Source organism: Lepisma saccharinum, chromosome 1 (assembly GCF_977018435.1).
Source record: "Lepisma saccharinum chromosome 1, izLepSacc3.1, whole genome shotgun sequence".
Lineage (NCBI taxonomy): Eukaryota > Metazoa > Arthropoda > Insecta > Zygentoma > Lepismatidae > Lepisma > Lepisma saccharinum.
The window spans coordinates 71425157-71438949 of NC_139229.1; the positions used below are offsets into that span (position 1 = coordinate 71425157).

At 36.9% G+C, this 13793-nt stretch overlaps 1 protein-coding gene across 2 annotated transcripts in view; it reads left to right on the forward strand.

Annotated features, from left to right (window-relative positions):
• The window catches only part of LOC145996395 (uncharacterized), a 243414-nt gene extending 230113 nt beyond the window's left edge, over positions 1–13301 (forward strand). For both annotated transcript variants that reach the window (XM_083132846.1, XM_083132854.1), the window contains 5 exons: positions 966–1214; positions 3583–3703; positions 4993–5172; positions 10222–10348; positions 11141–13301. In XM_083132846.1, the coding sequence (XP_082988972.1) occupies positions 966–1214; positions 3583–3703; positions 4993–5172; positions 10222–10348; positions 11141–12319 (1856 nt within the window). In that variant the 3' untranslated portion in view covers positions 12320–13301. The remainder of the gene's footprint in view (positions 1–965; positions 1215–3582; positions 3704–4992; positions 5173–10221; positions 10349–11140) is intronic.
• The last annotated feature ends 492 nt before the right edge of the window (positions 13302–13793 follow it).

The following is a 13793-nucleotide window of genomic DNA, read 5'->3' on the forward strand; positions in this document are numbered from 1 at the left end:
CTAGGAAAAGGTGTGTCAAGAGGGGGTTCCTGTTTGAAGATTTTTTTTAAGGAAAAAAATCTTATGAACCATTTTTTTTTTAGTTAAACACCTTTATAAGATCAATTTTGTTTTTATCATGTCTATTTTATATTGAATTTGTAGATCCATAACACCTTCAACAAAACACAGGATTGTTTTCTTCTTTAATATTGAATCTAAGAATATTTAAAAAAATAAAAACATTGAGGATTTATTTTGACCTTTGTGCATAACACAATATACATTTCAATGTATAAGGTTCATTCAGGGACCAGAGCGTTTTTTTCTTTTTTTGCTTCAACCTTTTCCACCTGCAAAGACAGTTCACAAATTTGGTAACACCCATCACAGCATAATCTCTTCAATTTCTTTAAGAAGGTTTTTATTTTAGTTCATGTGAGTTTGTTTGAGGAAAGTTATTGATGTACTACTTCTGTTTGTGTTACAATTAAGAATGAAAAGTAAGTCACACTTACTCTATAGTGAGGTGACATGACAAATAATTGGTCTCTGTTGATTCCCTATCTACATCAAAAACCTGTGGAAACTGGAATATTCTTATATTCAAAATCAATTTATTTTTTTCTAAAAACAAGACTTTCTTCACAAATTGTAAGATACTCGTAATATACATCTCTGCGTTGGATGAAACTAAGCACTGTCAATGTCATCGAAGTTTCAAAGGCAACAGCAACATTGAAAAATCAGGCAAAGCCAGGGTTGGCTCGGCAGCTCAGTGAAAGAGCTGTCAGTATACAAGACACCTCGAGTTTGAGTCCTAGTCAAGTCTGAATTTCTCGCTAATATTTCTACAAAGTACCTCTCCTGTGTGTGACAAATCGTAAGGAAACATTGCAATGTTTATCTGAGCTTCTGTTTAGAAAATTAAATGAGTATTTTAAAAATTGTTGACATTGACTTTATAAATGCATATTATCTTTCAGCATCTGAAGGTGATGGTCGAAGCCTCTGCAACCACAGAAGGGCGTATAAATTCTTTACGGACTCTGTATCTCCTATCTGTCATTTCCCTGCATTCTCATGTGAGAGCTACGATGACTTCCTGCAGGGCAAATGCTTCCCGTGTTCCAGTGACAACAACAGAAAATGCGGCAATATGGGATATTATGCTGACCGTTCTCCTGGTAGGGGGACACTATATCTCGTCACTAGAGAGGAGGAGCCATTTTGTGGTGAGAATGATACTGTAAACTTGATGTGAAAATTGTTATTATTTGGTTACAAGGGTGTTTCAAGTCAATGTTCTATTCATATGTCTGCAAAAAAATTCAAACACCAGAAAAGTTCTGTTTAATGCACTTTGAAGGCAGCAGCAAGGAAACTCCATTGTTCATATATTGAATGTTTATTATATATTCAATTGCAAGGAGATATACTTATGTATTTTTGCTTTGGTGGCAGATTAGCAGCTACTTCATGATTTTTCCCCCTCGGCTCTCACCCAATAGATTCATTTTAGACATTTCAAAAGGGCGATTGCTTAATTTTAGATGCTGGGGGTCATTCACAATTGGGTAAATTGGCAATATATTTTTACTTTTGAGCAGTAGCGGTGATTGGGTTTCACATCCAGGGGAGGCAAGGACAGTTTATTTTATTTTATATCAGTATACTAAACTATTTCTCTGCTTTAACTACCTAGATCTATAGTCCTAACCTAGCTCATTAGATTTTATAATAACATTTTAACGTAATTTAGAAACTCATACATGAAAAGAACTATCGAACTAGTAACACCGAAAACTTAATCAAATTTTTAAAAAAAACATCCCTGGCAGGGATAAAAATAATTTTATTTTGCCGGGATTACATTTTTTTTTGGGGGGGGGGGTTAATTAACACACTGCTTTTGAGATGTTTCAGAGTGAGAATTGATTGGACAATTTTGGACATCTAATGGATTGCCTTAATGTTTATCAAATTGGAGCCATTTACTCTCATGTGTTAATTAAGATTGATTGTTGGTTTTAAGTTATTGTTTTATCATAAAATATATACATATGAAATGCTCAGTTATTACAGAACAATAGTTACAATACAGTAGTTGATACTTGAAAAGGGGTTTTAGGATTTGAAACACCCTGTTAAGTTTGAACTACAGTATTTTTATTACTTCTATAACAATTTGATGTTTGCTCGACTTTCAAGATTATTTATGTTTGATTAAAACATAAAAGTATTGCAGATGAAGGTGTTAATGAATTAGCAGATAATTGACTTGACTTACAAAATAAAGGCATTTTTAGTAGAGTTTGAATAACAGGATAAAGATTGTTTAGTGTAAATAGCTCATCGTTCTTGTTCTTCCTTTTTTATTGTTATATTGTTGTTCCTAGCCTTAAGTCATGCACAAGTTTCTTTCAAGTTCTGATTTGACAAACATATGAAATTCATCTCTGAATAATTTGGCCTGAATGTTGCTAAAAAGCCGATTCAAATGTATAAAAGAATGGAAAATACGAGCTACCATTAACGTAACCCGGGATATTAAGGACCACCAAATTGCTATTTCATTGAAGAAATTCATCAGGAGCTGCTCAAGAAAACACAAACAGGATGCATTCTGAAATGTATATTTTCTAGTTTACATTAATGACAACAGGAACGAGTAGGAATATAATGCAAAGGCAATACAACAATGAATTGAAAGGTAGGTTGTATGGTCCCAATTGCCCCTTTAGTTAATGGGGTATGAAGGACCGGTCAGGGGAATAAGGACCAGCACAGAAAATAATGCTAGAAATGACATACTGAACGTTACAGACAAAAATCACATATGTATATCAGAGAATTAAGATCCTCCTGTCCTGTCAAGGCAGTACAGTCAATGTGATACCATGTACTACATGAGCAACACTGTATCCATTGCTCCAGTGAGCCCTCAGGCATATGGCATAGACCGCACCATTCAATGAAGGAGTCCGCATGATGCTGAGAAGGAACAGATGTTGCTGTAATGTCAGGTGTACTCTCAGTAGTCTTTGCACGTTTGCTGGGACGCTTACCACTCTTTTCGGTATCATCATGTATTTGTTACAGTGCCTCTTCAGATGTCATACTTTCACCATAGCAATTTTCATCTCCTTTCATTACAGGTTTCCATGACGACACACTTGTACAATACTCATACATTCACTCTAACTTGTTTCCCCGCAGTTTTTTTCATGGTTACTTACCTTTCTTCACCTTTCTGCACCAACTCTGTTCTCCCACACTTTTTTGTACAACTTTCATACAGCCGCTCAGCAGTTCTTTATGGCATTTTCGCGCATGTCCCTTTTCGCTGGTTCCGTTTCTCGGTCTTAACCACACAGCTTGCATGCCATTTGTGTGCAGAGTACTATTTACGCAAACAAAAGAGGATCACAGGCCGTACACACGGCTGGTGTGCATGCCGCTTTGCATTTCTTTGAGCTTTTTACGAAATTCTAGTGCACGATCCATAATGTCCCGTGGTCCTTAAAACTATTATTATTTTATCTATGACTTGTAGAACATAAATTTCATCCATGTAACTAGTTATTTTTTTATATATTTCAGCTAATCAATATCATCTGAAAGTTGAAAGTTCACCCAGTCTTCTACCCATTGTGAGTTATGGAAAAATACAAGTGACACTGATTGGAACTGCAGAAATAAATGAAACATTCACACTCACACAGTAAGTTACTAACTGCACCAAAATTCCATATGGTCTTATGATTTAATCATCTATAACCTAGAAACTAAAATAATAGTCCTAGTGGCAATGGCATGCCTTACAGGCACCTTTTTTCAAAGTAAGAATAAAAATATGACAGTAATGCATGTTATTAAAAGAAATATATCGTTTGTATCACCATAGCAAACTAACTTATGAAGGGTACAAGTACCTCTTCCCCATAAAAAAATATACTGACAATGGACATGATATGTCATGAAATTTTGACAGTTTAACAATTGATGAAGGGACACTCATAAAGAACACCCAAGCCGAGGCTGGGATTAATTTTGATGTAACTGCTAAATTATTTTTCAGTAGCTCCTATGACTGACTATGCATAAATACTGTTTATATCACCATGGCAAACTGGCTTCTGAAAGCAATGTGCACAGTAAAAATACATTGTAGTGGAATTAAATTATTGCAGGACTTCGAAGATTTTTTTTATGAGAAAAACTATTCATGTTTAACCCTAGAACACTACCGTACGTAACATTTACATATGCTTTACGCTCAAATCCCTCCCCTACCTCCCACCCACTCACCCCTCCACCTAGATGCCTCGAGCAGTCTGTCAGCCATAAGGCAGCACTGTGGTAAAGAGGGTGCAAGTGCTGATCATCCTGATTTGGTTTGTTATGTTGTGCACTGTACATCAACTTTACATAATTCTAGTAAAATGAGAAAAATCTTTCATGTAATTTTGACATTCGTAAATTCGATTTGGATAGTTAGATTTTGAAAACAAAAGTTTAGAAGCATGCACTATTTTCTTGTAAGACTTTAAAATTAAATTTTATTTACAGCGTTATGAATATTTTTATTATTGTTTATTTTTCATTGTTCAAACTTTCCGCCTTCATTCTTAATGTACATACGGGGGCTTGTCAATCAAGACATTCTCTTAAAATATTCTATGTTAAATAAAACCATGTTTATACATTTTAAAATTAAGAATAAAATTCCAATATAAGGAAAATAAACAAAATAATGTTCACAAAGAATCGTCATTTTGTTTTCATGATGTAGAGGTTGTGTTAAAAATAGATTCCTTCATGTACGTAAAATTTATGTAGCGCTAGTTACACTGTAATATTGGAACACAATTGTGTTCTAGGGTTAAGACACTTTTTGTTAACTTACTATATTTAATGGCATCATCATTTTAATTTTACATTGTTTTTTTCAGTTCTTAACTTTGTACTGCATTAAAACTTAACTAATGCAAAATTTATATTTTCTTCCAGTAAAGACGATGAAGAACTGGAAGCAGGTGGATCATTGTCTCGTATTGTAGTACCTCATCCTGTGATGGTTGAACCAATCAAAGTTCAATTACTTTACACTGCTTACAGTGGTTGGATATCTAGTGGACTAGCAAGATGGAGTATAGATAAAGTTACCATTAGTGATAGCTTTGGCAAGAGGTAAAGCAGCAAGTTCAACAATAGAATATTAATCTTTTAAATTTCTATCTTGTATGGTATGAAGCTAAGTTGCTTTATGTTTTTAAATAGAGATGATTAATAACATCGATCCAGTCTTGATCTGTAGTTTGATTTTTCAGGCAAACCTCTGTCTATTGCAGGAATAGGAAAGAAACTTGAGGATACATTGTAAACTAAAGTTTAGAATCTAGTTTTGTATATGATACCTGTTACCTATGGTGCTTCAGCTCGTTTTCGAGCCATGGCCTCACCAACTATCTTCCTCCCGAACATCCTGTCTTGGGCTGCTGTTCTCCAGTTTCTGATGTGAAAGATGGAGTCTGCATCCTTCTGGATACTATCCTCCCATCTGATCCTTGGTCTTCCTGTACATCTTCTTCCTCCCATGTTTCTTCCTAGCATCTTCTTCGTGATCTGGTGCTCATCCATTCTAGCTACATGGCTAGCCCAGTTGAGTCTTTTTATTCTTATGTATATGAAGAGAGGCACTTAATTATTGTAAATTTCGTCATTATATCTAATTCTGTACACTCCTTGTGACTGCATAGGACTAAAGATTCTTCGGAGGATTTTACGCTCAAATGAGTCTAGTTCATTAGCAGCTTGTTCAGAAAGAGTCCATGCTTCACAGCCATCTACTACAATACTACGAATGAGTGTTTTGTATAGCATCACTTGAGCTCTCTACATCTGATTAAAGGTAATATCGAGAAGTAGGCCTTATTTGCTGTTTGAATACGTTTTTGTATTTCTGCTATTTCTTCATTTTTTTCATTCTGGTTTGTACCTAGGTATGAGAAGTTGTTGGTCAGTTCAATGTTAAAGTTTTCTATTACCATGTTCTGTTCACAGTTTCTTCTTTTCCTTGACTGGATTAATATCTTTGTCTTATTCTCGTTTATTTTTAGTCCAACTTTCTTGCCTTCCTCATTCAGGGGCTTAAAGACTTCCTTTACTCTTCTTAGTGATCTAATATCGTCTGCATATCCAACTATTTGTGTAGATTTGTATTGTAGAGTGCCTTTGGTTTCAATTCGTAGCTGCCTGATAACGTATTCCAACACCAGGTTGAAAATGAGTGGTGCCAGTCCATCTCCTTGCTTCAGTCCTTGCTTTACTTCAAAGAAGTCTCCTAATTCTGCTTGGATGCATACAGAGGCAAAGGTACCCTTCATTGTCATGATGTGGCCTATCATATCTCTATGTATGGAGTCATAAGCTTGCTGGAAGTCAACGAAGATTTGGAAGATATCTATGTTTCCTTCCCAACACTTCTCCAATATTTGTTTTACTGTAAATATCTGGTCAATGGTGGAGCAGCCTTTGTTAAAGCCAGCCTGGTATTCTCCTATGTTTGTTTCTGCATATGGTTCCAATCTGCTTATTATTATTAATGCAAATAGTTTATATGGTGTGCATAAGAGTGAAATGCCCTTATAGTTCTTACATTCCAATTTGTCCCCCTGAAACAGTGTCTCTCAGAGTTTGATCCCTCCATTTTTCCATAGTATGGTATGGTATGTCATCCATTCCTGGAGCTTTATTGTTTCTTTGGGCTTTTAAGACGTTTTCAAATTCTTGCCTTGTAGGGGGGTTCACTGGTTCTTCATTTTTCCTGGTAATTCTTTTCCTGCTAGTTTCTTTGTGGGCATTCACTGACTGTGTTGAATTTAGTAGTCTAGAGAAATACTCTTTCCATCTATGTTTGATTGTTTCCTTATCTCCCAGAAGTAGCGCTCGTCCTTATCTTTACAACAGTTTGTTCTGGTTTTAAATCCTTCTTTGATTGATCTTACTTCTTTATATGCCATATATGTATTGTTGGACTTAAATTATTCTCCAATATGAATTATTTTCTCTGTTATATACTTCCTTTTCTTTTTCCGGCATATTGTGTGAACCTCTTTGTTCCATCTATCTAGTTCTTGCTTTTTCCTTCTTGTTGGACGACTCAAATATGCATGGTATGCTTTATTTCTCAATTCAACGATTTCCTTGCAATCTTCATCAAACCATTCTTTTTTCTTCCTAATTCCTGTTCCAAGAACTTCCTTAGCTACTGCCTTGACCTTATTCTTCATTGACTCCCATTTATCCTCTATGTCTTCTGTAGGGTGATCTTCAAGTGTTGTATCAATCAGTGATTAGTTGCAGCTATATATTGTGGACACAACTATAGGGCAAAAGGCATAACTGTAGAGGATGTATCAGTGAAAGCCAACATCAGTGAATCTACCACAGCTATTGTCAAAGCTTAACACACTGCTGTTGTATTTCCTGCTGACACACCAGAGATTTCTCTTTTGCTTGCTTCTGTGGTGGAGCATACCATAAGCATATCAGCAACATCGTCCACCTGACTTAGCACAGATTGGTAGGAAGCCAGCATAGTTTGCCTTTAGCCTTGTAAGATTAACTCACTACTTTTCAAATGCATTTAGATTTAATTATATAACCTCATACACACACACACATATATATATACAGGAATAGGGTTAGAAATGGTGCCAGAAGGGCGGATAAATACAAATAATGAAGGAGACAGTAAACACTTACCACATGAATAGAAATAATTCAATATTTCGCGATCTGAGTCTCATTTTCAAGAAGGTAGATAAAAGATTGACGACACTTTGAGTAGAGGCACAGAATACTGACCGTAGCGTCTCTATGGTCAGTGTTGCCAGAAACAGTTGAAAGGAAACACGAAATACTTTAGCCAGTGTTTACTGTAAGGTGGGTGGGTAGTTTCGGGGAGGAGAGGAAAGAGTGGTTGGCTAGGTTGAGTCCGGGGGGTATAGTGGCATGCATGCCTGCTATATAGGCCCTTTCCCATCGCCTGCGGAAAGATGTGTCAGAGCGGGGGGGTAAAAGGTGGATGATGGCAACACGGAAGCAGTTATTGAAGGTGGTGTTATGGCTGTTGGTGTGGATGGCAACTGTGAAATCGGAGTTTTGGGTGGAGGAACGGTGATTATTTATCCTTAGATTCAAGGGGGTGGAGGTTTCGCCTAGGTAGAAGTTGCCGCAGATTTGACAGATGAGGGTGTAAATTAGGTTGGATGAGTGGCAGGTGCCCTTAGGGTGAAGGGTGAACTCACCTGCCACTGTAGGGATCAGGAGGGTGGGGGAGGTGATGAGGGTGGGGGAGGTGATGAGTATGGGGCAGGTCTTGCATCTGGGTTTGTTGCACCTGTGGGCTGGGCTGTTGCACCTACCTTCTTGAAAATGCAACTCAGATCGCGAAATATTGAATTATTTCTATTCGTGTGGTAAAACACTTACTGTCTCCTTCATTATTTGTATATATATATATATATATATATATATATAGACACACACACACATACATGGTACCTCAAACCTGAAAGACCATCACTTATGCTAACAAATTTAACAAAAAATTGTCAGTATGTGGTCCACTTGTACAAGCTAACATATACTAGATTTATAACCATAGCAAAATTGTATATTTTCCCAGCAAATTAAAAAAAATATTAAAGTAACATGGAAAGTGAGTGCCAGAAAGTCTTACTCGTACTATTCTACTGTGTAAATCAAATACATGAGTAATGTACATTTGGTAATGTATATGGAGTCCGAAAGATTTTTTCCAGGGAGGGGCAAGGAAGGTATATTTTCCCAAGGGGGGGGGGGACAAACAAGGCACATTTTCCCCAATAATAGTGGTGTTCCCTCAAAAAACATTGCTTAAATATGAATTTATCATGTTCGCCCTGTTTGTCTACTGTTTTCAGTATATTATCTATAGGTGTTTTGAAACCCATACTGTGTTCAGATTTTCAAACAGATATAAATAAAAATTCTTAATAAGGATGAATGAAACATAATACTTACAGCTACCATTTTAAGCTAAAATCACCACATACATATTAAATATAATACTGTAGAGTGTCAGTAGATTTCCGAGAGACACAGTCGAGTTCAGTTGATAACAGTAGATTCTCTCTACTGAAAACAGTAGAAATTTCCAGCAGGGGCATGCAATAATGAACAAACATTATTGTGGCTGAAATGAAATTATATGTGTGAAATATATAAGTTTTGGTTGAGTGGCCCCCACTTGCCCCCTTCCCCTTCCAGATGCCAATGGTCAGTGGCGTGCCCAAGGGGGGGTTGATGGGTGTTATAACCCCCCCCCCCTTTCGCCCAGTATTCCTAAAAAAGAGAACGTCAAAGGTCGAAAAATATGACAAAATGAGGGCTGACTACCAAGAAAAAGTATATATAACCCCTCCCTTTCGAAAATCCTGGGCACGCCACTGCCAATGGTAATATATTTTATGCATGTATGATACAGTAGGGCAGTAGAGTTGAAATCCTGATGACATGTCCTGTATTACCATGTATTGTTTTTGTAGAAACAGTAGTCCTTGAATGCTAAGCATGTGTTAAACTCAAAAGAACAAAACATCATGAATGTAAAATATTAATTACTTTTTGTTTCATTTTCCAAGTTCCTGTGTTTCGAAACTGTTGTTGGATTAAACAGGGATTACAGTGGAAAGGTTTTAAAAAATATTAAAAGCAGGAAGATGAAATCATTATGCACCAAAGATGAAATCCACAAATGTGGGATGCATGACCAATTAGCATGTTTCCATCATTATGCTTGCAATCTCTTTTTTTTTAAAAAAAAAAAAGGTAATATTTTAATTCCTGGTGTGTTTTGTCTGATATAGAACCTGGCAACAGGTTTGGAAATTTTTTTCTCTTGTACGAGTTTATGGCTGCTAAAAGCATAAAAACACAATTTTTGTTGCTACATTTCGGGAGCAGTAAACTACTTGTAACTTCTAATGAAGGGAGTTTGAGTTCTACAAACGTGACAATTAAAACTGTTACAATGCATTGTTCATACAAGAAAAAATATTTCTAGAACATTTAAGTGTCTTTGTGAATATTGCATTCACTATTAAGTAGATATTTGTAACAGTTGTGTGAGCTGTAGCATACATAGTATTTCATTTGGACAAAATTAAACTGTTGTAACAACTATTCTTTCAGCTTGTCATTTTGCAAAAAAGGACTAGTAATGGTATCAGGAGAGCCTATAACAGTTCCACTGTATCCAGGAAACTGCAATCCACCTCGTATACCACCACCCTCTACTCCTGATGGTTGGCCATCAACTGTAAGTGAAAACTATGTTATATGCAATGGATATTAGCAAATGCATGGGCATGTATGAATGTATAAGACTATTGGTTGCATATTATTTTTCAGATTTCTATTAAGTTATATACTTTACTTCAGAGTTGCTGTTAGGAAACAAGGCCTTCAGTGACCTATGTCTGCAAATGGCTGTAGATAGGATTACTATATTTTGAATATGTAAACATACAGATAACTTTCAACTTTTCACGTAAAAGCCAAAATTATTATCACTTCAAATGATTAACACTCCAAGAGGTCCTAGGTTCGATTCCTGCTTGGAGTCTCCAGAATTTTGGTGTTGACTAAACCCTGTACCAGTAACCGTAGACAAGGCGAATGAGAACAATGACGGCTCCACCATTGAACAGTGAGAGAAATGGGATTACACAGTGGATGACTTTCCCTGCTTTGCTCTGTCAGCGTTGCAATCTTTTGATAACGATAATACCTTACGCACATGACAAACGGTCCATATTTTTGTCTCGAGGTCCGCGCGCTTGGTTTAAGATTTTCTTGGAAAAATATTTGGAATAAAACAGCAAGTGGAAATTTTGACGAGCCATATCACATGTGGGAAATAGTTATTCTTGGTCCTTGATTGTTTTGCCTTTTTCATATGCAGCACCAGAATGCTTCTGTCCGGATGCTGAATTTCATTGTCACTCATGTAGAAATGAAATGTGTAATGTGAAAAAGATAATTGGTATTCTGCACATAGAAATGGGTTATTAAGTACCTAGGTTTATTAATTATGTCTTTCTTTTTGCAGGGCATTGAGAACGATGTACGAAACTATGTTGTTTCACAAGGCACAGAAACACCTGTCCTCCAGGCACCATCAACATCCATACTAAAAGGAACCCCAGTGGTTAAAATAGGAGACGAGGACTTGGCTGGATTGAGTGAACCAGATCAAGCTAGTACCCCAGTAGAAGTGCTTCATTTGGGATTAACCGGTATCCGCGGAAGTCCATGGTATTCACCCGAGAGTGACAGTGTGCACGATAATGTGAGCAACAGTCTGGCTCCTGACGGAAACCGTGAAGATGCAGCGAGATCTTTCAGTCCACCACTGATTGTTCCCAAGATTCTTCTAAAGAACCATACAGCTGCACCAGCGAATTCAACCCATAACCTTTCGTCACCAGTTTTATTGATTCCGACAAAACCTGTCAACAGTACCAGTGATGCTACTAGTGAATCGGCCCCGTCGAGACCAGATATATCTCGAGTTTCCTCAGTTAGACCTCGACATATACCAAAATGGCTTCCGTCCATTGATTTAAGCCCACCACCAATACAGCCAGTGCAATCGTGGGACCAGTGGAGAAATACCGGTACTTCCGGGACTGGTAGATCTCTAAGTAATACAAGTGGAGATTTGGCACCGTCGTTTCAGCACAAGACTGCCCAATCAGCACCACAACCGATCATGGTTCAATTTCTTCCGCCAAGGTTGGCAACACTGTTGACTCAGGCGGAAGAATATGCAAAATTAACATTCTCGCACACAATCTCACCTCCGCAGCCTGCCCCGTTAGCTAGCAACAATGCACCGCAGGCATTTCTTATTCACAGTGCAAGACTAGCAGCAATGCCATATGCTCCTACTGCAAATGAGGATTCAAAAAGAAGACCGAAATACTTCCCGCCTCTTGCCGCAGCAGAGGTGATACCACTACATCCTCGTAGCCCACCAAATTTTTACCGCAGGGGTTTGGATAGGCCTGCAACATCAGTCTACCAGCCCAGAGCTGACGTCAATGTAGGTGGCAGCATTCAATTTCCGGCACAGGTCGTACCAGATGCTACAAAGTACCAAAGCCGATATATCCCCCTACGGGCACACCATAGAGTCAGTGATGGCTCGGTAACTGTGAAACCTGAATTTGAAGAAACTGAACACCAGATTGATGTGTCCAGAACATATCATGTTTCGAATAGGTGATAAAGAAAAACAGCTTTAATAACATGAAACTTTTTATGCAAGGAAATGTGTTTGTGACCTGGTGTACAGAATTAGAACACTTAAACCTTTTACAAAAGGAATGTGAAATGATATTTGAGAACTCTTATAGAGTTTATGTTCATGTAGAGTAACATAAATGAAATCATAAATGATGAACAGGGAGTTGGTAGATGGAGATTTTAACAAGAGTGAAAACTACAGATGAAATATTTCATTATTAACCATATCAAATGCAAAGATATTAATAGTAAACCATGTACAATTTCCCAGACATGAATGAGAGTAAAATATGTTAATGTTTATAACAAAGCATGCTGTTAAATCAATCAGTGAAGTAAATAGTTGTTTTTTTATCATGTCAGCCACACACATTCACATTGAAAATTAAAAGCAGGAGTATGAACTGTTTCCTTTATGAAACAATATAATTACAAGGCGTTAGCATGTGACATGACATCTTATTACAGTTTTATTCATTGCAATATATAAACAATTCAAAAGTAGGTTTTTAACAGTGCATGATATTTTTTTTTTTAACTAAAATGAACAACAGGTACAATATGTCTGTTTCTTTCTTAATTCTTATGATTTAGTTTATCTAGTCTATGGTTATTTTGTTATTTTTTTAATATAAGAAAATATATCTGATCTAAAAGTTACATTGTTGTCAAACATATATAATAGAACTTGAGTTTTGTAAATAATGGAAAATGTTAAGTAACTAGATATTCTCTAAAAGAAGGAAAGAGTGGGTGGGCGTGTGTGTACATATATATTAACTGGCACTGTAAATTTCATACATCACTTCTCATGTCTGTTTTTAAAATGTGTTATTAAGTTATTGAAGAAAATTCCTTTCTTCTTGTTTCTGTAAAATAGAATTGTTGCTTTTTTATGTATGTTACAATTTTTTTATGTAATAAAATGTTATTTGTATTCAAAAACGGTTCACCTATTTTGTAGAACTGTAAAATACAAGGGTCGTTCAAGGTTGACCAAGACTTACACAGGAAATATACATACATAGAAGCACCAACCTATGTCAGTTTTTGAAAGTATTCCCCCTGAACGTCCAGTTCCATGATGCCTTTGGCGTAGAAAGAAGTAGGTTGGTGTCATAACCACTGCAGGACAGCGTTCTTGAGTTCTTCATCTATCTGGAAGTGCATCCTGCTCAAATGCTCTTTAAGAGCCCCAAACAAGTGGAAATCACTGGGGGCTAAATCTGGACTGTAAGGACTGTGTGGTAAAACCTCCCAGTGCAAGTTGGCCAGTGTTGTTTGAGTCAAATGGGCTGTGTGTGGCCTGGCATTGTGATGGAGAAGAATTACATGTTTCGACAACATTCCAGGTTTTTTCTTCTGAACGGCCCCATGGACAACACCGGTAAGCAGTGTTGAGTAATACTGGGCATTAATTGTAGCACCCTTCTCCAAAAGAATCAACGTGGATA